The sequence below is a fragment of the Parasteatoda tepidariorum genome, chromosome 3 (genome assembly GCF_982258835.1).
Source record: "Parasteatoda tepidariorum strain Cologne lab strain chromosome 3, Ptep-v5.0, whole genome shotgun sequence".
Classification (NCBI taxonomy): Eukaryota; Metazoa; Arthropoda; class Arachnida; order Araneae; family Theridiidae; genus Parasteatoda; species Parasteatoda tepidariorum.
The window spans coordinates 21,929,383-21,957,339 of NC_141757.1; the positions used below are offsets into that span (position 1 = coordinate 21,929,383).

The window sequence follows — 27,957 nt, forward strand, 5'->3', positions numbered from 1 at the left end:
TGCTTATTTTTTGGTGAAAGATTTGACTACGCACCCTGACATAATTAATCCACTTTTTGGTTTCTCAATAAAAATATATGGACAGAAGGGAGCGTTGCAAGCACTTGACTGCCTATACTTCTGGGCTACTGTTTTTGGTATGTTTTAAGGCCATTTGTCTCACAACGTGATCATTGTGTTTTGAGAATCTCATGAGTAATATTTCTTGTATACGTTTATTTGTTACCTGATTTATTATTTGTGTTTAAAAGTAGAATCATTAAAAGAATCATCATTTGAAGACCTGTTATTTCAAGATGTAAGAATTATCATTTGAAAAAGGATTTGTTATAAAACCCTTTTTATTTTGTTAACAATAAACGAACTTCAAAATTTAAACCTAAATGATAATTAGTAAAATCAACTTAGTCTTGCAGCTCGAACAATGTGCTAACACTAATGTATGATGGTGCATGGCTTGCAACAAGAACAAACAGTAATACAGTAGTAAAAAGAGGCCAAATCGGGACTACTGAAAAAGCGAGTTCTTTCTAAATCCAGCACACATGTCACCTTTTTAAACAATACATTTCTAAACATCTGAGACAAATTTTCACTTCAAACCCACCAGAATTACTTAAAATCATTGATAGTTTATGAAATGATTTGAGCTCAGAAATTATGTAATATCTTTCTTTTATCGAAAACAATATTATCTGTTTGAAAATATTGCCTCGCAGAATAAACTGTAGTAAGCAGCTGTATACAGGGTGCATAGCGTTTTTAAAAAGTGCTTAAACATGCTTATTTTTGTTTTTTTAAAAGCCCTTAAAGGTGCTTTTTTCATTGGGTGTTTTTAAAAAGTGCTTAATTTTCCCTTTTTCAAAATGAGCGTTTTCCTTTGCTATGTTATTTTCAGTTTGAATTATGCATAAAGACACAGTTCATATTGTTCTATTCAACTTTTTCACAATTAAGTCAAACACAATCTATTTCAGCATATTGTCAGTCCGTAGCGTATGAAAACGCCATTCGTTTTACGTGATTCAAAATTTCATGATTTTTGACAGTTGCCAAAAACAGCGCCAAAAGTTTTTTTTTTTTTTTTTTTGACATGACGGTTAAAACAAAATAAAACCATTAATTGCCAAAATCTTTCCAACCCTGTCTAGCTATGATATTTTTTTATGGTACTTAAAAATATTTTTGAGTGCTTGAAAAGTGCTTAATAGGTGCTTATTTTTTGGTGAATAATTTGGCTATGCACCCTGTTATCGTGTAGTATAATTGTGGCTTATTTTTTGTTATTTTCAGGTTGCAGAAGGTCAAGAAGTGTGTGTCATTGAAGCTATGAAGATGCAAAATAGCTTAACTGTGAGTACAACTGGCAAAGTAAAATCAGTTTTGTGTAAAGAAGGGGATGCTGTGGAAGAAGATCAAATAATTGTTGAACTGGAATGAAGATTGTTAATGATTTATACAGTTGAATTATTTCTCATTTATAAATCTATTTACTCAATCAAAAAATACTTATTTACACATTGTAATGAATTTCTTATTTTCTTCTGAACCATTTTGAAATCTCATTTTTATTTGTTGTATGATCACTGGTTTTATATTTTTTGCGGCAAAGCTAACGTTTGGATGCACATTTTTTTTATTTGCATCATATATTGATAAGAATTTTTTTATTATAGTGTGCTTTTCAACATGATCAAACCTTCATTCATACCTCAAGCTAATTATATTAGAGGGAACATATTTGAAATTAATCATGTTTTATAAAATTCAAACTATCAGAAATCACATGTTAGCTACATTAGGAAAAAAAATATTTTCTCATGTACTTTTTAAAAAGTAATTCATTTTTTCTTTAAATTAAACACTATACAGAAATAAAACTATTTAATAAAAAAGAGATTCCATTGTTGTTTGCTTAAGAGAAAAATATGACACGTTATCAGTTTGACACATTCTAAATAATGTCTTTTGATGCTTTATATATGACTTTTATGCATTGTTTTCTTGCTGTACTTTCTTTTTTTGGAAAAACTTGAGTTTTCTGGATTTTTTTAAAGTTTTAATAACAATTTTCTATTGCTATTGTAGAAAGAAAATTCAAATGATCATAAAAGATACAAAAAAAGATTTTTTTTTTCTTTTCGAATCGTCAAAAAACTGAGGTTTGATTTTGCAAGGTTTGACTGTAATCTCATCAGCTGTTTTTACTTTTTCATAGACATTATTAATTTTTTTGCAAAGGAAGATTTATGTAACTCTTTGTATATTATGTTCTTTGTTAATTATGACTCGTTGTTGATTATTGTTGTTAGGAACTGCATTCCAAATTGGAAACCTTTATTTTCCTGTAAAAAAAGTACAACTATACTGCATTTATCTCATTCTTATTAGATAATACATATGTGTGACAGGGGTCTACAAAAAATCTAAATTTCTAGGACTAATTTTTATATGCTAGCATGTTCTGGGGTGGAAAGTACAAAGTAGCATAACAGCTCTTCGCTTTTATAAAATTGCATAATGCCCCTAATTATTCTAAATTTAATGTTATCAAAAAATAAACAATTTAGTAAAAATATTCAGAGCCTAAAATTATTACTAAATTATATCCAAAGACTGAACTTATGAGGCCTAATGATATTGAACAAATAATGAGTTCAGAAAATAGGTGAGTTTTTAAGAATGTTCTGGTCAGATGTCAAGATTTGAAGAACTCTTTTTTTCCCCAAAAAATATATTCAGATTTTTAGTTGTTTTGAAAAGAAAAAAAAGACAGATTAAATTTTAATAAACTATTGGATGACAGCTACAATTTTTCAGATGCTGTGGTATACAAGAACCTGGGACTTGTAGACCCTGTTATGTGATAGGTTTCCAATTTGAAATAAAAACGTTTACATCATTGATTCAGTTTAAATTTAAAAAAGAAACTTTTTTGATGTTCTGTCTATGTCATTCTAATGAAGTCACAACATTACATTATACTTTTTTTAAAAGAAATATTCGTACGAAACATTTCCATTTTGAATTGAACCTATTTTTATCAATGAATTATTGACTCATTTAATAAATACAACTCATTTTAAATACAAAAAAAAATATTGTGATGTTTTGAAGTAAAAGTGTCATTCCAGTATTAAAAAATAGGTGCCATGGATATTGTGTTATATTGATCGTAAGAAATTAAATGCATTACAGCTTATAACAGGAATTTTTTTTTGTTTATTTCGAACCTTACTAACAAATCACGCTTAAGTATTTTTCTATAAAATAAATTTGAGATAAGTTATTATTTTTAAATGTTGTATTGGACATCTTTATTAAAAAAAATCAAACATTTTACATGTTTATCAAATGTCATTATAATAAAACCATTTTATGTTAACAATTGTTCCCATTGAATCTCTATTGCAATATAAACTGTGTGTTTGTACAAAAGTTACTTAGATAGATACAGTGAGTTGATTGTACATAAAATATTCTGTTAATTACAAGGTTTGTCTTATATTTTTTTAAACTAACATATTTGATTAGAATTAAATAGAAAAATCTTCATATATATATATATGCTCAATTTTATAATGTTGTATTATATTTTAAAATTTTATTTCTGTATAATCATTAAAATATATAAATGATAAAATTAGAACAAAATTTGGATACTTAAAAGCCACTATGAATATATCAAACATAATTCTATGTTAATGGTGCTGATCTTTTTAATAAAACATCGAGGGTCCCCAACCCTATGCCACTGGGTACTATAGTACCTACCAATCTTTTTACATTTGCCTGGTACTGTGTGACTAAGATAAAAAAAAAATTTAAGTTTTTAATGATTTATAAATATTATTTCAACTTGAAAAAAATAGCTCCTAATCTTTGACCAATATTCTAGAAAGTGGTCTTGAGTTAGAAAAGGCTGGATAAGGCTTCAGGTCCTGTTTTTATGCACTAATGCAACCATAATATTATTTAGATTAATTATTTTATTATAATCATTTAGAACATACCATGTTAAAAAAAATGAATCTCCTATTTTAGGGCATCTATTAATAATATGTTTATTTCCAAACAATATACAAGTTGAGACGTTTTTAAAGAGTTACAATTTTTTTAAATTGTTCCAATTAAATTCATTATCTTCGTATATGTAATTCCTCAGATGTGCCAATGTTATTTGTTTTTGATGTTTATATTTTTGATACCGATTGTTTTTTTTTCTGAAATATATGTTCCTACTCTATTTTTTGATTATCAATCCAAATGTGTTTCACATCAAAGTATATTTTATAAATGTTCTCTAATTATTATGAATTCACAATAAAATATTTTTTCTACTTATAAGTGGTATTTGACTTTCTTGTGAAGATTGTTGGGTGTGCACAAAAGTCATTATTTTCCTAAGCACTGCTTTTATGAGTCTGTTCTGTAGATTAATCAGTGGGTCTGTTCTCCGAGATGAAGCTTTGGATCCTGCCCCAAACTCTTCTGACCATGCCGTTTGAAAAAAAGCTAAAAACTTTATTTGATTTTCACCTTAGAAGAGAAGGAAGTCTCTACTCCTACTGGTTAAACTACTCTGCACATGTTTGTCTCAACTTTTCTACTATTGTTTAGTGTTTTGACACTAAGGAAGGTTCTTGTCTTTCGAACCAAAATTATGGTATGTCCATTTCTGTTTCCTTATTTGTCCTTTATTCTCGTCTTTTTGTTGTTGTTGTTGTTTTAGTACATGTATCAAAAAGTATACCCTATCCTCTTTTAAGATCTATTGTTACTGTCTAATATGGTCTACCTAGTAGACTAGATTTTTTTTTACTACCAATGATGGCAGCTATGTAGAGATGAAGATGTGAGTTTTTACTTATTTACATTTACTTCTTTTATTGGGGCACTAAACTATTACCGTCTCTAGTGAAAAATTATAACTTCACGTAAAAAGCCTTCAGTTGCAGTTTTTCCACCCTCCGTTGCGAATATGGGCTTGGGAAAAGTTGCGATAATTCTAACTGGTGCTCCACTCGCATGTCGTATTTTCATTGGCATGACATATAAAGTAGCTCCATATAAGGGTATTTCTTCCATATTTGCTACATTTTCCAATCCAAAAACGTTACCCTCGTTCAAGACTCTGTGCGTCTTGAAGTCTCGAGACTGACCACTATCAATTGATAACGTTTCTGTGCCCAGTCCATAAATGCTTCTATTTTCGATGAGCCACTTCGAAGCTTCCTCTGACATTCCGGGAAAATGCAACTGAGTGGTATCGTTTCCCGTTGTTCCGGTAAAGGACTCCCTATCACCCCATCTGCGACCCCATCCGGACCTCAACATGACGATTGTGCTATCGAGACTTTTACCGGATAATATCTCCCATTTCATCAAGTCGTCGACTTTCACGAGATAGTCACTGTCGTTCTTTGTTTGTTTGGTGACGTCGATAACGGCTGCAGGAGCGACCAAATGGTCCAGCGGGATCTGGTCAACACACCAGCGTCCTTTGGCGAAATGACATGGCGCATCTATGTGAGTCCCAACGTGTACTCCAGATGAATAATTGTCACTTTGTAACCTGCAAAAAAAAAAAGAAGTTTTTTGGCTTATTTTATGATGATGAGTTTTATGTTCCAATATTATCTAATATTATTTTATTATTAAAGTTGTACAATTTTAATAATGTCCATTGTTAATAGTGCGTGATCATTAATGAGGAAAGTGGGATTAAAAATTCGAAACGTGTTTGATTTCTAGAGGAAACAGAGAAATAGGTAGATGAACGATTATTAGAATCACTTCCAAGTTTTATCGGGTTGGTTGGTTGAATATCAAAATGGTTTTCATATTTTTTCTCCTCCCTTATGCATGGTATTTTCTACGCTAGGGAGTGCTGCAGGCGCTTTACTGCCTACACTTTTTTAAATGCTTCCCGTGCATGCGCAGTGTAGAATGATTGCTTCAAAAACTCACATCTTGAGCAGTTTTTTAACGAATTTCTATCAAATTTCAAATGAATAATTTCGTAATTAATTTAAAATTGCTAAATTTTTTTTTAAAAATTCTATTGAATCTCTTTGAAAGTTGTAGTAAAAAAGCGTAAGATAAAAAAAGCCTCTATGAAAATTCCCTTATCTCCATACATATGAAAGCGAAGTTAATGAAATTTTATACATTTATCGCAAGTAACAGCCAATGTAATAGATGCAGGTTACAAGCTTATTGCTTTATATTCGGGCATAGGGTGCTCAAAAATACTTGTTTTTTTTTTTTTTTTCGTAATTTACTGTTGGTCCCTCAAATTTTTTAAAGCTTTAAACCTTATTTCTAAGTCTAAAAAACTGTATGAACTAAACACCTCTTAAATAACAAAATAATCCTCTCAGTATTTCTGGAGTATTCTTTTTTTTAAAAATGTCGAAATCTGAAAGTATTAATGTAGGTTAGTGTAATGGTTGCTCTATAGCATCAAAACAGGCTAAATTGAAGGTTGAGACTTGAAGGTGCTTTCTAATAACTTTTTTTCAACTCCTCCCTGTTACCTCTCACAATCAAATCTGCCATGTTGTTTATTACAAGCGCCATCGAATACTGTGATCCCTTAAATATTAATTTTTAAGCCCCAATTTTCAGATTTATTTTTGGTGTGGATCATTTTTTATTTCTAATGGCGGGGAAAACAATCAAATACAACGAAGAAGAATGATAAACATCAAAAGGAATAAAGAAAGACCGAAGTCATTTCTCCAAAAGCTTTCTCTCACGCCAATATTTAGCAGTCTTGGAGTCAAGTCCGTAAAGTGACCTACGGCACAAGAGATGTTTTCGGTTCATAGGTTCTTTAGAATCACGTAGTCGACAATCAGGATGGTCATATATACGTAAGCGATACAAGTGGTCTCCCAGGCAGTCATGACCTGTTAGGAGACAAAAGAGGGCTTCGGAGTCTCGGCGAGACTTGTCTGGTATTGCCTCTAAATCTATCTCACTCCAGTTCTTATTCTTAATACAATCTCGTAGCCAACAACTTGGACTTAGACTGTGGAGAATTGACTCTTTCATTTGTGGAGATGCCCTTGGGAAACTGGAATATGGTGAGAGAATGGTAGAGGTGGTAGTATTCACAATGCCCTGTTAAGGTTGGGTATAGAAAGAATGAAAAAGTTGCAAAAAAATAACAATTTAGAAAAGAGAAAAACTAAAAAAATAATGGCCGGGTGAAACATAGTTAGTTGTACATTTTACGAAGTTTGGCTAACCCAGACGAATAGCAATTCTTCTTCTTCAAAAACAGTTCTAGAAGATACCAAGTATATTTAAAGCACGTACCTTTTTTTATCCATAAAAAGATATCCAGTCCTGGATCGGAGATGAGTTTAGGATGAAACAAACAAAAACTTTTTGGCTAGGGAAAAAGAAAATCAGTCCAGTTCTTTTTTGAAAAAAAAATCACTATTGTTTTATTGGAGGAAAAACAAACTAGACGAATCATTATGTTGAGGCACTACATCATTTTAGGAATGGCTCATGCCAAGGATGTGGAACTAGTGATGACTGGAACAGGAGTGAAAACGGACTGTGGGGGATTTCCATCCCTGACGGTAGTTGGTCAGCGGATCATCCTTTAAAAAAACTGGAGATTTTATCAGGAGAGTTCTTTAGTAGGCACTAAAAACCGATTTATCAGGAAAATTCTTTATGAAGCATTAATCCAATTTGTCAGGAAAATTCTTTATGAAACATTAATCCAATTTGTCAGGAAAAGGAAAATTCTTTATGAAACATTAATCCAATTTGTCAGGAAAAGGAAAATTCTTTATGAAACATTAATCCAATTTGTCAGGAAAAGGAAAATTCTTTAGTAAGCAATTCATCAGAGGCAATGAAAAAAAGGACAGCATGGCTATCGGTGAGTTATTTCCAGCGAACGAATCCCAACATCAAAAGAAGATGGCGCAGAGAGGCCATCCTTCGAAAAAAAAGCTTCTCCACCTTAGGGAGGTGGGAGCAAAAAATGTTAAAAACTCCGTTAAGCGGAGTGCAGCAACTTATATGACATCAAATTATCGAAAGCTAATCGTCTTTCGCGCTCATCCTTTTTATAAGATACAAAAACTTAAAATTGAAGATGTAGTGCATGTTGTAAAAGTTAAAGTTAAATTACCTAAAAATCACGAGTTGAGATGAAAAAATGATTATGCGTTAAAAGTTACGGTTGAGAAACACAACAAACACGCGGAGTTGAAAGAATGCCGACGACCAGTGGAATTCTCAGAAAAAAAGGGTGGAAACTTCTCGAAATGAAGGGGCTCTTTTAAGGAGCTGGTAAGGAATTTTAGGGGGAGAATGTCCAAAATGCGCTACCGCTTAAGGGGCTAAAGAAAGATGATGAAATAAAAGAATGTATTACAAAATTAAAAGAATTAGTATATTGATTAAGAAAAAAAAACAGGATATTTATAAATTAGGCTGTGACCTAATGTCACACACAAGTTTACACTTTATGTTTGGGGAGTAACCAAGAAGAGGTATTCATTTTCATTATGAATTTTAAACATAGTTTTATAGAGTGGCAGGACAGATCAGAGGATTTTGGTTGAACCAACTGAGTACCCTTTCGAGCAAGGAAGTCAGCCTGCTCGTTACCATAAATGCCATAATGGCTGGGAATTCACTGGATGATAACGCTTTTGTTCTTCTGTACTGGAAATCTGATGAGCTCCCGGCACTGGAGTACCCTATGCGATAAGGTATTTCTTAGTGAACTACTTGCTTGGATTGCAGCCTGGGAATCTGCCAGTAAAACTACTTTTTCAAACTTACGATTTTTCGGCCACAGCTCCCCAACAAAGTATAAGATCGCCATGAAGTTGTAGAATAATATACACGTAATTCAGTAGAAAGATTATTTGTATGCAAATTTTAGAAATAAAACGTCGTAGGTGATGTAAGTGTACGTAAACCTTATGGGTCGGAGCGCGCTGGTCAAAGCTGTGATAAAAGGATGAAGAGCACCGTAGTTAAAAACATTCGCTGCAAGTGCAAGTGATTTGTTTTGTAAAACGTGTCTTCAAGAAATCATTTAGACGACTTTACTCGAGGAAGAATGATTGGGAAGCTTGAGGAGGGGCGCAGTGTGACCAGTGTCGCCGAAGAGTTCTGGGTCAACAAAAGTGTTGTTTCTCGTGCTTGGAATGTCTTTAAAACTACTGGTACAGCTGTTCGGAAGGTTGGTGGTGGCCGTCCAAGGAAAACAACACCAAGAGATGACCGTTGCATTGTCTTCCAGGCGAAAAGAAACCGTTTTCAGTCAGCGAGCGACATATCTCAGCAACTGTGCACAACCACAGGACAAGTATCAAGATTTACAGTGGCCAGACACCTTCACAAAGGTGACTTATTTGCTAGACGTCCTGAACGCTGCATACCTTTAAAAGTTAGCCATCGGCGGCATCGTTTAGAGTGGTGCAGAGAACACGAAACCGGAAAGAGATCGTTACGGTGGTCCTGGAGTTGTCGTCTGGGTGGCATTATGTTGAACGGGCGGACTGAGCTTCAGATCTTCGACCGAGGTTCTGTAACTGGAGACCGCTACTGCAATGAGGTAATCCTACCCCATGTGCGTCTGTTCCGAGGGGCCATTGGACCAGACTTCATTTTTATGGATGACAATTCTCGGCCACACCGTACTGCTAATGTTCAAGAGCTACTGGAAAGTGAAGATATCACACGAGTGGATTGGCCAGCTTACTCTCCAGATCTCAATCCCATAGAGCATGTGTGGGATGCATTAGGGAGACGTCTTGCGACATGACAGTATCCTCCTGGTAACACCCATCAGCTGAAAGATGCGTTAAAGGAGGAATGGAGACGTTTACCCCAAGAACTCCTGGATAATCTGGTGCTTAGCATGGAGAGACGATGCCAAGCAACAATTACAGTAATCACAGCATATCCCATACTAGGGAACATCTGCCAGTTGTACTTACGCTTCTTCAGGCAATCATGTGTAACGCCACTATATGTCAAATAAAGCCCTTTTTTTGTTCCATACCCTACTTTAAGCTTTATATTTATTTCTGCGCCATTATTCTTTTACCATCGTTTAAGTACAAAATAATGTACATCATATTCAAATTTCATGTCAATCGGATGATTTCTTGTAGAGTTATGATAAAAAACGCACTTGTTGCTTAAGTTTTGCACACCAGTGCTTCAATGCAATAAATAAAGCCTGAACTTCGCCATCAAAGGCAGTTCTGTATTTCCCGGCAGAGGTATAGAATTTAAACGAATCAGAAAAAACTCCAGAACCTGTTGGCATGTATGAGTCAGAATGGGAGCCATCTGTGTAAACATGCAGCCAATCGTCTTCTGGGTACTCGATATGACTGGTTTCCAATGCAAGGGATTTCGAGATTTTAGGAGCTGTCTGACTTTTTATGATGACATTCCTAAGATTTAGATTTGATTCAATCCCTCCTGACTCAATATGGGTTTGTGGTTTGAAATTTTTCTGGACCACATTGCAAAATTCTTAATTTTCGCACTCAACTTTTGGGATAAAATCAAGTTGAGTTCTTGAGTTTCTTGATTTTGATTGATAGTTGTTCAAAAAGAGTATTCACTTCGTCTGAGTTTTTCAAAGGAGAGCGAAGCTCTTCCTTAAATGATAGCTTGGACAGGTCTGTTATTTGTTAATAATAACATAGCCTCAATTGGGGTTGACTTGACAGCGCCAGTAATAACTCTCAGGGCCTTATTTTTTACTGTATCTAATTTTTTAAGAGAGCTCTCTCTGCATGTTATGAATGTTTCGCAGCAATAGGTAGTCAAAAGCAGGATAAAAGTTTTATTGGTTAAATTAAGAGTTGATCTGGCACAACCCCAGAGCGATCCTGCCAACCGCTTCGGAACGTTGATCATAGTATGTATTCGCTCGGACAACACCTCAATGTGGGATTTCCAGTTTAGTTTAGTGTCAAAAATTACCCCCAAGTATTTAAATTCGTTTGTAGTTTTGAGTGAAGTGTCACGATAAACTAAGTTAGGTTTTAAAAAGTCTGGTGCGTAAACAAAAAGGACAGCAGCAGTTTTATCAAGGTTAACGACCATTATTATTTTCGGTACACCTAGTCGAAAGGGCTTCCAACGTTTTATTCAACCTACTCTCAATTAGAACCTTTGCATTTTTCTTTCGTGCTTGTGTTCATACAATCAAGTCATCTGCAAAAAGTAGGCATTTTTTACCCTCTACAGACTCCAGACAGGAAACCAAATTATTAATATACATGTTGAACACAACACAGCTACTAACTGCACCCTGAGGTCTAGAGATTATACGACCTAGAAAACTTGTTGCTATATTTCACTTTGCAAAGGCCTTATTCAAGGAAAGATTTCATCCAATGAAACATTCTACCATTAATACCAAAATTCATGAATTTCTGCAATAGTCGCTCCAAACTAAGTCATACGCACTTTTGAAATCAATATAGACTTCAGGAAGAATATTTCTGATATGGATCATAAAAATACACATTAAAGGTGGTTTTTGTGAAAAAGCCTTTATTTTTTTAGTATGTTTTAAATAAAATGAATTAATAGGCTTCCGTATAAACATTTTAATTGTTTTTATTATCTAATTCACCAATTACGCTTTTGAAGATATAATGTTAAAAAATAATTTTAGGTCTCACCAAAATCCTTTCTCAGTTGTTCCATTGTGCTTCAGGATTAGTCTAAATTTTTCTGTTTTTGGCTTGTGGAGTGTGTTGTTGTCGAAAACGTAGCTCATATCAACCATTTCTAGAGGTATAGGCGCTGCATCAATCATAATAAACGCACAAAGAACAGAAAATGAGACTATAAAAATATCCATGATTGCTTCCCAATTTTCTTCTGAATCTGAAAAAGTATTAAATTTTCTTTAAAAAAAAAATAGGAATGTGTTATTTTATTGTAACTGTATAGAAATAGTAATAGTATGTGGAAAAATAAACGCCCCTGCAATGCATAGGCATCATTTTTAGAATTGAGAAAACGTACTGCTACACTTTTTTTTTTTTTGGTTTTAAAAAAAGGAAAACTTAAAAGAAAGAGGAAATTTATAATGCATTTAATAGAATAACATCATGTGTCCAGATCGGACTGATAAAAATTGCGAGGCTCAAAACAAAAACGGCAGATCTCAACAAACTTCGAATTTTAAGATATACGTGGTATTCCGTGGTAATCATCCTTAAAATATATTTTCTGAATCCTTGACAAAAGCGAAGTTTAAATGCAAAAAATTTTACACAAGAGGTCGCGATTTAATATTTAAGTGAGAAAAAAGAAAAACGCTATCAAAACCGAATGAATTATAACTAGAGCCCGGAAGTTCAGGCAAAATGCCATAAATGCCCTTTTCTGCCTTTTTTAAACGTTTTCATCAGAAAATGCCTTTTTCTTTCCTTTTGTTCATAAATGCCTATTTCTGTCTAATTTAAAATTTTTCTGCAAAGCTTTTTGTACTTTTGACCGAGCATAAATTTTGAAGTACAGAAATGGTTGACTGTCATCCGACGTATTGTAATGCATTTATAGAGATTAGGACTTTATTCTTTTTGGGACAACTCCCTCCCTCTGAGGCAGTGGTCACCCCTCGCACTGTACAATGGCTATTCATCTGAGCTGATAGTGTACTCGTGCTTGAGTGAGCAAGGCAGGTGAAAGACATTTTTCTGTCCATGAGATTGACAGTGTTGTTTGAATAGAGAATAGAATACACTTAAAGCTGGAAATGCCATAAAAGTTTTATTTCCTAATATGATCCGTCTAACGTGCCTTGTTCATGCATCGCACAGGATAGCAGAGGAAGTAAAAGGTCTCTATCCTGAGGTAGACTCGCTTGTTTCTAGTGTGAAAAAAGTATTTGTGAAAGCCCCTTCAAGAGTTCAAGTGTTCGAAGAAATTGCACCAGACATTCAATTACCTCTTAAACCGATCCTTACGAGATGGGGAACATGGATTTCAGCAGTCTCATACTACTGCACAAATTTTGAAGAATTAATGTCTGTGCCTAAACCAGCTGGTGACAGAATAAGGAAGAAATGTGAAAACGTCATCTCTGCAAATACAGACTTTGAATGCATCAAGAACATTGCAAAAGTACTTTCTGGTGATACTACAGTTGAACTTACCATATCTCCTACCATGGCAAGTTGTTTTAGGTACGCGCCCATAACCTCTGTCGAAGTAGAAAGATCCTTCTCTTTGCTTAAAACTATATTGACTGACAGGAGACAAAATTTCTCTTTTGAAAATTCGAAAAAGCATCTAGTTGTGATGCGCAACAACAACCAATCATCAGAATAAATTTGCATACAATATTATTGTAAGTATGAGTTTTCAATTTTTATTTCACACTTACGCAGTTGAAGGTTTTTTTTTTGTGCAATTATGTCCACTTCTTTTGTACTATTGCTACGACAGTCGAGTAAAATGAATATGTAGATATACCGGATACTTCTAGTAACTTTTTTTATACCTTGGATACCTATATGGGCTTTTAGGCATTACCAACTAACATTTGTCTCCAATTTTAAGTGCCTATTTCAAGCTTTTTAAATGCTTTTTTGCCTGCCTATTTTTGCATTTTTTATTGCCTGAAATTCCGGGCTTTAATTATAACTGAGGATGTTATGATATATATGAAACCTTAGGGTACTGTTCACACTGCATACGATTCTCGCAGTGATGTTTGGCGGCAAATGTGTGATAAGGATTCGAAAAATATGCATAAAGTGCAACGATTACGGAACACCTAGTATGCATGGCAAAAGTCTGATAATTATTTCGCTTTTATTTCAGAAAAATTTTGAATGTGGAATATAGAAATTTTTGCATATCCTAATTTATTTCACTTTTCAGCATATGGAATCAGCATTCCTATATTTATCTTAAATTTCGAGGTAGGTTAGGTTGGGACCTGTCATTTTTATTCTGAATGTTTTAAATATTCCCAACAGTTGCTTGACTCAATGCTTAGAGTCCAAATGAAAGAAGAAAAAAAATAGGTATTTTGATTTTCCTCTCCGTGCAACTTAGATTTTAATATAAAATGGCAACAAATTAAAAAATTGATTGGTTTTAGTAAGATTTTTGTTTTGTGACATTTTGTTAGCTTTTACCATCTACAAATCTTTAAATAGCTAATTTTCAGTTACATATATGACAGAAATATAAAAAATCTTCTCTTTTTTTTAACTGCAAATATTTTAGAGAATTTTACACTGAAAATCCTGTTAGCACATTTTTAAAAATTGGTGACCATCACATATATTATATATATTCGAGTATATTCATCGAAGAAAATATCCGTACATGAAATCTTTGCACTACAGTCAAACATGCATATGTGGACTACTTGCGATGGTCAACTTAATGTAACTTAACTTCTAACAAGACTTTCAGATTTCCCATACCAAATGCCCCATGTAACTTACATGAGATTAAACACCAGAATAAATTGCATTTTTTCACATAAATTGAGTAACATTAGTTTAAGTAAAATAATTTCAGAAAGCTTAAAAATTAAATAAAAGGACTTTTCTGTGGATTTGCAGGAAAGAATAAGAAATAAAATATTGGGTGTAAAACTTAGCAGAATCGAGTTTGATACATTTATATTCTAAGTTAATTTTCCAGATATTGTGTTCATTTTATGTAAAGTTTATCTTAAAATGTGATGTAAGAATTTCTTACAAATTTTTTAAAAGGAAGCAGATTAAAAGTCTTCGATTTCTTTGATTATTGCTAAACAAAAACCGTCAACTTTATATTAAACCATTAGGATCTCACAATAGCTCACTCTCTTATGTGATGGTCAGGGAGCTGACCTCATGCCAGAAAAGTCCTGAATTCCAATCCCGGTCATGAGACCATATACAGTGCATATTTTCTGCACAGAGAGATAAACTTAGAAGCACAAGGAAAAGAATGAAACATTTAAATTAATGTTAATTAAATGTTTTTAAAAGTTATTTAGAGCTTTAAAATATTAGATATAAATCTTAACTATTAACAAAAGAAAAAAGAACGCTGAAGTAAAATCCAATGAAAGATTTTTTTAATCGTAAATGGAGTTTAAATTTGCTACATCATTGGAATTTCTGAGAAAATAAGCTTAAAATCGAACGTAACATCTGTTAAACTTACCTGGAATCCTTAAGGAAAAAGAGCAAGAAAGCGACCTTCAAATTTACCAACGTAAAGTTTTCGAAATTTTTTGTCGGGGAAGATTCTTGACCAAATATGCTATAAACTTCACACTAAAGCCAAGAGGTATATAAGTAAAATACTAAGAAAATTATATTTAAATGGAATTTGCTAAAAATTTAATATGTTGTAGAAATATCCATAGTATATTTGATCCTTATCAAAAACTGCAAGGACTAAACTGTGCTCGAAATAAGAACTTATGAATTTAACTGTGGTCATTTTATTTGATATTCTAGGTGTATGGTATATTACATTTATTGCATACAAACAAGATAATAGTACCTACCTTTTCACTAATTGTGTTTTGTCTCAGCCTTTGTGAATGAATCGTCTTTTTACACAACACCGGTCATTCAACGACTGCATTTGCTTCATTAACGTTGCCCTTGGCAAAGAAAGTGATAGTCGGAAGATAGTTAAATCTTTTATATGTTCCTCATTCAACCGTAGCCTTTACAGATGCCAGCGCCGGATAAAAAAGATCTTTTCAAACAATTATATGTAGATACTTTTTTAAGATTACGTTATTCCCGACTTCTCAAACGAATAGAGATAAATAAGATTGTATCTCTCATTGAAAATTGTTAATATTATGATTAAGTGAACTAAAAGATGAAAATGAAAGGAACGCGCACTTATAAAGTTTTTTTTTTTTTTTTTTCTGGTTTGGAATTTCCTTAACAGGAAAATTTATTACGAAGAGAAGAAAGGAAAATTTCATATTGCTAAAAAAAAATCCCAATTTAAATTATTAAAATCATGTGGTTTTATTTCTATATTAATATGGTATATAGTCACAAATTTTTTTATTTTATTTTATTTTATAATCGTCGTTGAACAGCCGACCCAATTTTGGGTTTGCGACCACTAATCTTCAACTCCGTAGCCTTGTTATTTTGACCCAATCCAGAAGACAAGGAAACATCTGGATCAAGTATAGGAAGAAATTTGCTTTCTTGAGGATTTTTTGATAGAACTATCCCGCATTTGCGTTGCATGGGGGAGGAGAACCACGAAAACCTAACGTTAAGGAGACTCTAGCCCATGATCCGTCTTCAACTGAGGATATTTTATCTCAGCACTGTGATCGGTGCAAGCCGGGAATTCGTATCGACCAGCCATAGCTGGGATTCAAACCCGGTTTAACTCATTGGAAGGGGAACGCTCTATCCTCTGATCCTCTACGGCTCAGTCACAAACTATTTTATTTTATATCCGTAGTTGAACAGCCGACCCAATTTTGGGTTTACGACAAGTAATGTTCAACTCCGTAGCCTTATAATTTTGAACCCATTCCAGAAGACAAGGGAACTGCTGGATCGAGTATTGGGAGAAATTTTCCTTCGTGGAGGATTTTTTGATGGAGCTAACCCGCATTTGCGTTACATGGTGAGGAAGACCACGAGATCCTCCCACGGTTAGCCTGGAGGCAAGGGGACTCTGGCCCATGATCAATCTACCATTGAGGATATTGCACGTCAGCACTGTAGTCCCAAACTATTGGGCAAAATGAACGGTCGCCACTTGCCACAGGACGACTAAAGAAATTGCGATTAAAGAGTTATCAGCCAGTTGCCACTCGATCGCCACTTTGTTCGCCAAAAACTCGCACTGTCTGCATTTTATTATTATTTTAATAAATAAGAAATTATTACGAATATTTTATAATGTTCTGAGAATTATTTTATTTCAAACCTTTTCCTTAAAATTTCTCTTCAGTTGAGAAATGAACCCAGCAACGATCTCCAGGGCCTGAACTAGAATGTCGGAACCTTAGACATAGAGCTGTCAGGGACAATCAATCAGCAGCAGCAATCTGGGAAATACTCTCCCTAAAGTTTGAGCAGAAGAGTGATCCCATATATGGAACTCTTAAAGTTATTTTTACTTTTTGTGTATTTCGACATATATCCAGAACTTTCTAAGTGAATTGAAAATTCGTTGCAAATAATTATAAAATTCGTTTATCCAAAGATGCAAAGATCCCATGCAAAAAATATATTTTAGTAGATATTTATTATTTTAATGAATAATAGTCGGAATTATAATTTTTTATATAATTTTAAAGCCTGTAATTTTACTCATCAAACTACAACATTTGAACGAAATCGGTTGAACGGTTTCTGAGATATCAAATTTTAAGGAAGTCATACATTTAAAATCTGATTTCTTAGGAGCTATTCAAAATATTTCGATCAAATTTTGTAGTTCGCCATATAAAATTACACACTTTAAAATGACGTAAGAAATTTTATGCCTTACAATTAAAATTTTTGCTCGACTATTTATTTTATAAAATAATAAATACTAATTATCTTTTGATAAACAGATTTTATAATTGTGTGCAAAAATTTTTTCAATTCGCTTAAAAAGCTCTAGAAAAAGGGCAAAATACACAAAAAGAAAATTAACATTAAGAGGTCTAAACTTTGGACTCTCTCCTGACCAAACTATGGGGATCATATTTACCACATTGCGGCTACCCCCATATCTTAGGGGTCAAAAATCCAAATCCGTCGAAAAAAAAGGCATGTATATTCAGAGAAAGTACGTTTTTGTGCCTGATTTCGTAACTTAAAATATCATCTGCACTGAATAATCAGCAAATTTGAGGTCATCCCCTCGAACCTTTAAGATCGTGTGAAATAAGGCAATTTTCAGAATAATATAAAACATTCTTAATAGCTCAATGCCTATTTAAAAAACAATTATAAAAAAATGCACATTGGGTGCATTTTTGACGAAAAAAGTGGAGATTGGCACTATATTTTTTAATCGTTTTTGTTCAATTTAGCCACCCTGTAGCCATTGACAAAGGCTACTTTTGTCCTATATGGCATCCACGTTAATTTTTCAAAAGCTTACCATACTTAAAGAATCAAAGATGAAAATTTATTAAAGAACATGCTATAAATTCCCAATGAAACTGGTTTTTCTTCAAATAGAGCTGTAAATTAGTGAATATTACTCGTGTTATTTTATAGATTATTTTAATAACAGAAACGTCTTTAATTTATATCGTTTGTATTGCTTATCCGTTTGAAAAATTATTTTCACAACTCTTTTGAACAAACTAATGAACATTTTTGAAAATCAGGATCGTAGCGCAAATGGTAAACAGAAGAACAAACAGACACACGATTAATTCCTTTTATTATTAATATATAGTTAATATGAGTGGTTGCATTTTTTTTATGAAAATTAAGTTTCATCATGATTTTTCTCAACGTTAATAATGAGATTGTCTCAGTAAATGCTTGAAATTTTTTTTTTTAAAGGGGAACATTGAATACTTGATGAAACCAAATGAAATGAACAAAATTCTTTCTGCTTCAATGAGAGATGTGAATATTGAAATTCCAAAATGATCCGTTATTAACAAATTAAGCCCTTTCGCGAAGTTCTTAGAAATGTTTATATTGTTGTAATGCTTCAATTTTCTCAGCATACAGCAATATCATTGTTAATTCTCATCCAACACATGGATGGCTCTGTAAGCGTGGAATGAATTTAACTGCCTGTAAGACAGAGTGCTGAAACAGCAGTGTATGTGTATGTGTAACAGACTCATGAGAGAGTATAGAATACTGGTATAAAATAAATAATTATTAAGTGAATACAGTCCAATTATTGCGAGCTATAAATCTGACTAAATTGATCAATCATTATCATTAAAAGCTTATCATATGAATCCAGTTGAATCAAAACTTCCTTATATTTGTTGCCTATGAATGAAATAAAGTATAAAAAAAATGAAATAATCATATAAAGTACCGAAGAAAAAAAACAGAACGAAAAAAAACGTATAACAGATTACATTGAAAGTTTTTGTTACGAAAGTTTCATGTAATACAAATATTCAAGCATGCATAAACATGTAGTACTTGTTAGAGTTTTTTTTAGCTCTATTTATTAAGGAGATGTTATAATCTTTGTTTTATTTAGTAGTAAAAGGTCATTGGTCTCAAAAAGCTTTGAGGATTGAATTTTCCACTTTGAGCTGCAAACATAGGTTTCGGAAAAGTGGCAATGATTCTAACTGGTGCTCCACTCGCATTTCCTATTTTCATTGGCATTACATATAAAGTAGCTCCATAAATAGGTATTTTTTCCACGTTTGCCACATTCTCCAATCCAAAAATATTAGCCGCGTGTAGAATTCTATGTGCCATGAAATCTTGAGATCTTCCATTATCAGTTGACAACGTTTCTGTCCCCACACCGTAGACACTTCTATTTTCGACTAACCACGCCGAAGCTTCTGCAGACATTCCCGGAAAATGCAACTGAGTCGTATCGTTTCCAGGAGTTCCGGTGAAGGACTCCCTGTTTCCCCATCTGCGTCCCCATCCGGATCTCAGCATGATGATTGTGCCATCAAGACTTCTGCCAGAAAAGATCTCCCATTGAATTAAGTCATGCACTTGCACAAGATAGTCTCTGTCCTGCTCAGCTTGTTTGGTAATGTCTATGACGGCTGCTGGAGCAACTAAATGGTTGAGAGGAATTTTATCAATGCACCAACTGCCTTTGGCGAAATGGCAAGGAGCATCCATATGGGTTCCGACGTGTACGCCAGAGAATAAACTTTCCATTTGCAACCTGAAAGAAAATTTTTCATTGATTTATTGCCTATTTTAAACTGTGGATACAATAAACAAACAATAATTTACTTAAGGTGTATAGTACGGCTTTCAGGAGAACTCCTCCAGACATCAGTTAGCGTCGTATCGGGTACCATGGTTACGAGGAAAAGTCACTTCTAATAGGTTTGTATAACTTGTAGCAAACCCCGGGCAAACATCTACATGTGTTTTTTCCCCTCTAGATTAAAACTAATTTGGCGCCTTGGCGATTGTAGTTGGCGTGGCAGATCATGATACGGAAATATCCCCAATAAAAACGTGAAAGTATGACATTGACCTCACTTCATTGGACATTAATAATGTCCGGCTAATGTGATAAATTTTATTAAATTATGCACTTTAACCTGCTTATTTATTTGGTTATTATTAATGTTGACCAGTTAGTAATAATAGTAACCGACTACCGGTGCATCCATCCGCTTCTGTCATGCTTACGACGCGATGTGTGAAAAAGCTTAATATTCTAGGAAGTTTTATTACTGTGATATTCGTTCAAATTTACGTAAAATTTTACAATACCTACGAGTTTTTTGTGATTTATAAATTCGAACAGGTTTAAAACCTGAAACAAATTTAAGAAAATTAACATCACATTATAAATAAAGTGTAAGGTTTGCTACGTTTTGAGTGTTATCCCTTATTTGGCTATAATCATGTAAAATATAGCAGGTTGTTGTCCTTTGTGTAGCATTAGAACATGCTTGTGAGGACTTCCGAATTCATTTGTTGTTCGTTTCGTGGAAAGTTAAATTGAAAGAGCTAGTGATATTGTGAGCACCTTCAAGTGTAATAATGGTGAATGGTGCACTTTTTCACGCTTAGACGTAAAAATCATTCCGAAGTAGCAACCTGTTAGTCTTACGACGAATTTCAATCCCTAGCGACATCTGTGCCTATCCTTACACGGTCAATCATACTTATATGAGCCGCGATGGCTCAAGGGATAGAGTGTTCGCCTTCCAATGAGGTGAACCGGGGTTGGATCCCGGCGATGGCTGGTCGATACGAATTCTGCATCCGGCTTGCACCGACCACAGCGCTCACGTAAAATTTCCCCAGAGGTAGACGGACCATGGGTTAGAGTCCCCTTTTCATCAGGCTAACCGTGGAAGGTTCTCGTTTTCTTCCTCTCCATGTAACGTAAATGCGGGTTAGTTCCAACAAAAAGTCCTCCCCACGAAGGCAAATTTCTCCCACTACTTGATTCAGGAGTTCCCTTGTCTTCTGGATTGGATTCAGAATTACAAGGCTACGGAGATGAACCTCAGTAGCCGTAAACCCAATAATTGGGTCTGCTGTTGAACGACAGTTATAAAATTATAAAACCATCCTTATATATAGGGTCCGGGATAGCCTGTTTGGTAGGTTACTGGGACCATGTCCAACGGTTCGTGGATTCGATCGCAGGCCGGCTGTTGACTCCCCATGTAGTAAATAGTGACTGATGCACGTTAAAATCAATCGAGTCGCAAAGTCCACCATTTCCTAATAACAAATCAATACATCTGGGGGGTACTGATCCGAGAGTTTCCTTGTCTTCTGGATTGGTTCAAAATTACAGGGCTACGGAGTTGAACATTAGAAGTTGTGAACCTAAAATTGGCTCGGCTGTTCAACGACGGATATTAAAAAAAAATTTAAAAAAACCTTCCTTATATAGATATGCAAATATTTGAAATTTTTTCTAACCCTCTCTCTGTTTTGAGGGTAAATTCAAACATGTATGTATAAAAATTACATGTTTGTTCAGAAAAAGTACATTTCTGTCTCTGATTTCGGTTAGTCAATAGTAGTAGTTAGAAGTTAATTAATAGTAGAATTAATAGTAAGAAGTTAATAATTAATATTAATTAGCATATTTGAGGTCACCCCCTGGAGCCCATTTAATACGTGAAAATCCGACCATTGGAACAAAAGTTGTTCAGGGTGATATCTTTGTATTTGTACATTTTATTATTAGGGTGTTTTTAATTCTTAAACTCAGTTTAATTTTAGGAAATAAGTTCGTCGCTTTTACCTTTAGATATATTTTATGTTATTTGTAAGATTGGAAAATTCGTATAACTGCTTTCCATTACACTTGCCAATCTCTTTTCAAATTTTTCTCGGCCTCATCAGTCCTCTTTAGACATTTAATTATCGACAGAAAATTGAACTTTATAATTAAGCATGATGTGATTATGCTTAATTTCAAAACATTATATGGCTCATAATTAAATTGGCTAGTTTAATACAGGGCTAAAGAATGAATATAAGGGTTAGGTCTTTCGTTTGAAGAGACTCGTGCTGCTCCGAGCTTCTGTTTTCAGTCAGTGACGTCACGGCGGCGCAGCATCAATTGCTAGTTTTAAAAATAAATTGTTTCACATTTAATTAGCATTCTTTTTTTAAACTTATTTCAATGCATTCATAGTTTTCCATCATTTTTTTATTTTTATTTTGAGGTAATTTTATTCTCATCTATCTGATTGAAAAAAACTAACAGTCAAATATCACCGGCAAGAATTATTATAAAACACAAAATGAGAAAACTCAATTTTACATGTTTTACTTATGAAAATATAAAGGTGACATCAAATGAATTATTAAATACACTAAAAGAATTTCTGTGAATAAAAAAAGCATTATGCTTTATGTTTTTCGCTTAAACGTTTATTATTTCGTTTATTAGCCATTGAAACCAATACCGTCTCGTAACAGAAAATAAGAAGAAAAAAATTAACAAGGTCGAAGAAAATAAAATACTGAACCTCAAAAATAAGAGTTATTTCGTCAGTTAAGTTAGTAAATTTCTTCCAATTTCATAATGAATGTATTTTTTAATGTCATTATTCAAAATATTTTTGTTTTAATTATAACGAATTAATTTTAAATATTTATGTCTAATATTTCTGTTATTATATACTCACTGATTATTTTTGTTTTAGTAATTAGCATTTAATGTTTTTGTTTCTTAGTGATAATGTATAAATATCTGAAAATATATTAAAATTAGACATCCCAATTTATAAACTATTGTTAAACGAACAACAATAAAAGTGCCTCTATACACTTTCTTTTTATTTAACTGTCAAATTTGAAAACTAAAATTAGGAACTTGTAATAAAACGATGACGGCAACCATTGAGAAATGTTTCTACTTTAAAATTTTATTTTTTTAAACTATAAGAAAATGTATGAATATTATATTTTTAAACAGAGATAATTTTTTATCAGTGTTAAGTTTGACAGCTATTGTCTGAAAAGTGTCGAACATTCAACTCATTTCTTAACTCATTCGTTTAATATCCTTCAATTATGATTTTCGAGATCTGTGTGCGGCGTGACGTCATGAGGCGGGTAATCGTTACTTCAGCTTTGAGTAAGGAATGAACCACTCCAAACAAGTTTACGAGTTACTAAAAATATAAATCCTTATTTCTTATAATATATCACGCTGTGTCTACGAATATCAAAAATTTAGGTTAAAAAGAAATTAATGTACGATTTTATTGTGTGGTTTTACACTACTTTACTTATACATTAAAACTATCTATAAATATAACAGTTTTAACTTTATAAATGTTCCTCTATCCTTATGAATGATTGTAAGTATTAGATTTTTAAATCTCACCACTATCCTTGCTCCGTTGTTCCATTTTTCCTAGGAACTGAAATTTGCATGTTCGGAATCTTTTTTGACGCTGAGATGGAACATCCGATTAAACTCGGAGAGCAATATCAGCTTCGAATTATATATTTAAATTTATAATTACCTAGCAACCTATCACTTCATTTAATTAGTTGCTATTTTTAAATTATTTTCAGTGACATTTTCCCAAATTATGACTTACGAAATATTTTTTATTAATGATATTTGAGTTATAAAAGTTTATAATGAGCAACTACAGAAAAATTAAACGATTATTCGCTTGATTCAACTAAAACACACACGCTTGACACTGATTCAATTAAAACTAAGCGAAAAATTTTTTTAAGTTGTACAAAATAAAGTAATGATATTGCTGATCAAATTCTCGAAGATTATTAAACAGTACCCGCCAATTAAAGTAATTAAAGCTATGTATAACTTTAAAGTTAGTTAAGCATCATTATAAAATTATGAATAAATATCGCACTCTCTGTACATTATTTTAAGTTTCTAAAGTTTATATTTGTACCGCAAAATAAAAAATAACGTAAATTTTAACATCCAAAACAGGAGAGGTGGCCCTTAAGATATTTGTTTTAATATTGAGAGAAAAAGAAATGAATCATTGATTGATTAAAAAGCCTTTTTTTTTAAATTAGACAAAATTTAGAGGGAAAATTTAGATTGTAAACATATTACAAAATATAATTCTTATTTTGCATGCTACTTTATATATGAAGTGCAAATTGTACAGAAATTTCTTTTAAAAAGTTGATTAAAATTAAATATTTAATAAATGGGAAACAAGGACATCTCTTTTTGCCTTTAAATATATGTTGCTTAATTCTCCAAGTATTCTCTAGTGGTAGCAAATTCGTAAAACTGCTTCCATTTTACTAAATTTGTTTTTTTTTTTCTCATCTCTAACAGGCCTGATTAACCCTTAACTTATCGACTAAACTCCATGCTTAATTTCAAAGGCTCATCAGTAAAGTTGCTAGTTAATAATGCCCATTTTAAACTAGTTTATAAAAATTGCTATTATCCTATCCAATCTAAAATTCCTATTTTATTCTAATATATTTCGCAGTATACAGAAGACAAAACTTAAGGTTAGAAAATGTATAAATGTACGATTTTATTGACTTAAAACATATATACTAAAACTATATAAGAATATAACAGTGTTAACTTTGTAGCTTGTTTTTCTATCCTTTTGAGTTATTGTATGAAAGGGGATTTTTTATCTTACCAAAATCCTGCCTCCGTTGTTCCATTTGCCCTAACTAAGAGCTGAAATTTGTCTGCTGTCGGCCAGTGCAGAGTGTCGTTGTCAAATACATAAGTCATGTCAACCATTTCTAAGGGAATCGGTGCTGCGCCAGCAGGATTGAATAAGCAATGAACAGTGGTGAACAATAGAATCAGTAAGAAATCCATGGCAATATTTCTCTAGAATCTGTAAATACACACGAAATTGAATAAAAAAAATAACTTGGTTTTCTCTAATGACTACCATTAATATATATTTTTAGAATCCTGGTCAGGGAAGTCAAAACAGTATGCACATCAAAGATCCGTACTTACTTTTAACCAAAGACAAACTGTAACGAATCATTATGGGGAAAGGAGACAGACAACATTAAACCCTGCTTTATTTCTGAAGAGAAATAAAAAGGAGTAGAAAAAAGCGATTAGTTTAACCGGGCAATCAAACTGGTTTTGGTGGGGGGGGCGAGCTATTTTAAAGACAATCGAAAGTGAGATATTTTAGAGATCCATCTTTTTGAAAATTCGAAATTTCTTGCAAACTGTTCGTCTGATTTTGTTCGTATTTTGTATTTTGCCTTATAAAATTGCATTCTTTAGAATGATGCAAGAATTTGTATTCCTTCCAATTCAAAATGTTTCCAACTGTTATTAAATAAAATAATAGTAGATTTCTAGGATATCGGAGGAAGATTCAGAGTTTTATTGGCTGATGGTCTGGATAGGATTCAAATTTAGATGACCGATTATTGAATAATTTAAATTTCCCGATAGTTGTCAAATTCGTAATTAAATCCCTTTAACAATGAATCGAACATTCGATCGCTAAATTTTTTTGGAACCATAAAAAATCATCCTCTTACTGTGTAAAAATTGGCAAACGGCACATATACTGAGGGTATTGAATCCATATTGATAAATTCCTTTATTCCTAAAATTAAATCTCATTTAATTTTATTATCAGTAATAAAGAATTATGAATACAGATAAGCAACAGCACATTGATTCAGCTGTCCATAATTGTGCATGAATTTAATAATTTTTATATTTTGTAATTTGAAGGCAAAAAAAAATTTTTTTTTGGTCTAAAGCTGTTAAGCGAAAAATTTATAAATTTCAAGTGATGATTTTTACATTAATTAGTCATTATGAAGTATTTTAGAAAATTCTTATTACATGTGACTTAGTAAGAAATTATATATGCCTATATTGCCGTTCAATTGAAAATACAATGTAAGTGCTTCACGATAGATTACGAGAAAAGCGGCTTGACAATATTTTTTCCCCCTTGTTAATAGTATCCAACGTTAAGACTAATCTACTCTACCCTCGCCATTTTGGATTTTTTGTAAAATTTTTAATTTCTGTTTTCTGAACATTTTTTGCATTAACAAACTATTTATAATATAGTATTATTAGACAGCACTACACTTTTTTTTTTTTAAAAAAAAAGTAGAAAATAAAGGGATCATTTTAGTAGGAGAAATATTGCTTGATAATTTTTCGAACTTCTATAAAATTTTTCTCAAAATTTTAAAGCAAATAAAATTATTCGATTTGTGGTTTTAAATCGTTAATTTAAAATTGTATGTTTCTCTATGTTTAAATTTTTTAAAATAGAATTTTATTACAGTTTAAATTAATGAAAACCGATTGAATGACGCTAAAAAAAATTCTATTATTGCTAATTGCATAAAAAAGATATTTATCAAAAATCTAAAAACAAGCAATTCTAATAGAGACTCTAAAATACCGCGCACTAACATCTCAATTAGTGATTGGGTGACGGCCTCGTATTATTTTACACGTATCGAAAAATATTGTCAAATAGAGTAAATATTCATCACCAGTTTTTTTGTAAAATTAAAATTAATTGTCTTAAAAACATTTAAATTAAAGCACATAGATTACCACCCTTTCTCTTCTCCTAAGATAGTTGAGTTGAATTGAGATCCTTTCGCGCTGACTGTATGAAACACGTGCAGCATAAAACCGCATCAATCAGGGAAAAAAGATAAAACTGGTAACCAAAGAATTTCTTTAGCAGTTTATTTGTGAGTGGAGCTTTAATTTATTTAATTCACTATTACTTAGTTCAAGATAAAATTATTTAGTCACTAACACTGACTAGACATATGATTAAACTAACAATAATTAAAGTAAATCTGTCAAATTAGCAATACCTACATTTAAGTTACCGTTTTTTATTTATTTACGTTCTGATTTTGTACGAATGCTATTATGAATCACCCGTCCCCGAGGGGTTAAGGCAGAATTTCAGAAACCGAAAGAAAAAAAAATTAATATTTGACTTATTTTTTTAAAATTCTTCATTAATTAATTTGCATTGTAGTTTATCATATCAATGTGCCTAATGAAAATCTCAATTTTATAACTTTTTTTTCCGATTGCACGGCAATAGAAAAGCCAAAAATATTGCTTAGGAAAATAATATTATAATACAAATATTTCTACACAAAATAATTTATAATTCTGATTCTTCGTACTTACCAAAACAGAGACGAAGTTCACAAGTAGGCCTGTTATGAAAATAAGTGCAATCAATTGCACTGGAAATTGCAATGGAAATAAATGAAGCAGTCTAAAAGAACATTCTATCAGTCATGACCTTGAAGAATCGAAGCCAACTTGTCTTGCTGATCACAAAAACAAGTTGCATTCCCTTGAAATGATATCGCGAATTCAATCAATATTCCTACCTTTTTTTACTAATTGACAGTCTTACTATAATCTCAGGTGTGATTTTTATAAGGTCAAAAACCGCATTTCTTAAGATCCTGTAAATGAACGAAAGAAAGAAGAAAAGCATACAAATAAATATGATGATATTATTGCATTATTTATTTATGTATTTAATAATAATAATAAGCTTAATATTTATATAAAATTAAGTATAGTAATAATAAAGTATTCAACGTAATGATAATAATGATATATTTGGTCATTGACTACTGTACCTGAAATTCTGAGTTAATAAATTAATTGATTTATATAACGACTAGTACATTAATAAGCTGACACACTAATTAGCTAATTGACTGATAAGTTAATACGCCTCTTCACTGATTTTTCTGAATGTTCTTTTTTATTTCCTCGTCCTTCAGTTACTTCATTTACTATATCATTCAT

General features: G+C 32.4%; 3 protein-coding genes across 4 annotated transcripts in view; 1 reads left to right on the forward strand and 2 right to left on the reverse strand.

Annotated features, from left to right (window-relative positions):
• LOC107451473 (propionyl-CoA carboxylase alpha chain, mitochondrial) overlaps positions 1 to 4,347 on the forward strand; it is a 32,053-nt gene extending 27,706 nt beyond the window's left edge. The window contains exon 23 of the mRNA XM_016067580.4: positions 1,294 to 4,347. Within this exon, the coding sequence (XP_015923066.1) occupies positions 1,294 to 1,440 (147 nt within the window). The 3' untranslated portion in view covers positions 1,441 to 4,347. The remainder of the gene's footprint in view (positions 1 to 1,293) is intronic.
• On the reverse strand, positions 4,039 to 15,670 carry LOC107451474 (uncharacterized). 2 transcript variants are annotated; one of them, XM_016067581.4, is made up of 3 exons: positions 15,548 to 15,670; positions 11,697 to 11,904; positions 4,039 to 5,575 (listed from the first exon to the last, which is right to left on the reverse strand). In XM_016067581.4, exons 2-3 carry the CDS (start codon positions 11,876 to 11,878, stop codon positions 4,915 to 4,917), a joined length of 843 nt encoding a protein of 280 aa, XP_015923067.1. In that variant the 5' UTR covers positions 11,879 to 11,904; positions 15,548 to 15,670; the 3' UTR covers positions 4,039 to 4,914. The 2 variants fall into 2 exon arrangements, with proteins under 2 accessions (XP_015923067.1, XP_015923068.1); XM_016067582.4 differs by lacking the exon at positions 15,548 to 15,670 and adding an exon at positions 15,199 to 15,503.
• A 2,727-nt stretch (positions 15,671 to 18,397) lies between these two features.
• LOC107451480 (uncharacterized) lies at positions 18,398 to 27,595 on the reverse strand. Its single transcript, XM_016067596.3, has 3 exons — positions 27,319 to 27,595; positions 24,791 to 24,997; positions 18,398 to 19,863 (listed from the first exon to the last, which is right to left on the reverse strand). The coding sequence occupies exons 2-3, from the start codon at positions 24,976 to 24,978 to the stop codon at positions 19,203 to 19,205; spliced, it is 849 nt and encodes a 282-aa protein (XP_015923082.1). The 5' UTR covers positions 24,979 to 24,997; positions 27,319 to 27,595; the 3' UTR covers positions 18,398 to 19,202.
• Between the last annotated feature and the right edge of the window lie 362 nt (positions 27,596 to 27,957).

Excerpts from the sequence above, each read along its gene's own strand:
- LOC107451480 (XM_016067596.3), bottom strand. The coding sequence starts at position 24,978 with ATGGATTTCTTACTGATTCTATTGTTCACCACTGTTCATTGCTTATTC. Across the intron at positions 19,864-24,790 it reads ACAACGGAGGCAGGATTTTG|GTTGCAAATGGAAAGTTTAT; the intron begins GTAAGATAAAAA and ends ATTTTCTTTCAG.
- LOC107451474 (XM_016067581.4), bottom strand. The coding sequence starts at position 11,878 with ATGGATATTTTTATAGTCTCATTTTCTGTTCTTTGTGCGTTTATTATG. Across the intron at positions 5,576-11,696 it reads ACAACTGAGAAAGGATTTTG|GTTACAAAGTGACAATTATT; the intron begins GTGAGACCTAAA and ends TTTTTTTTGCAG.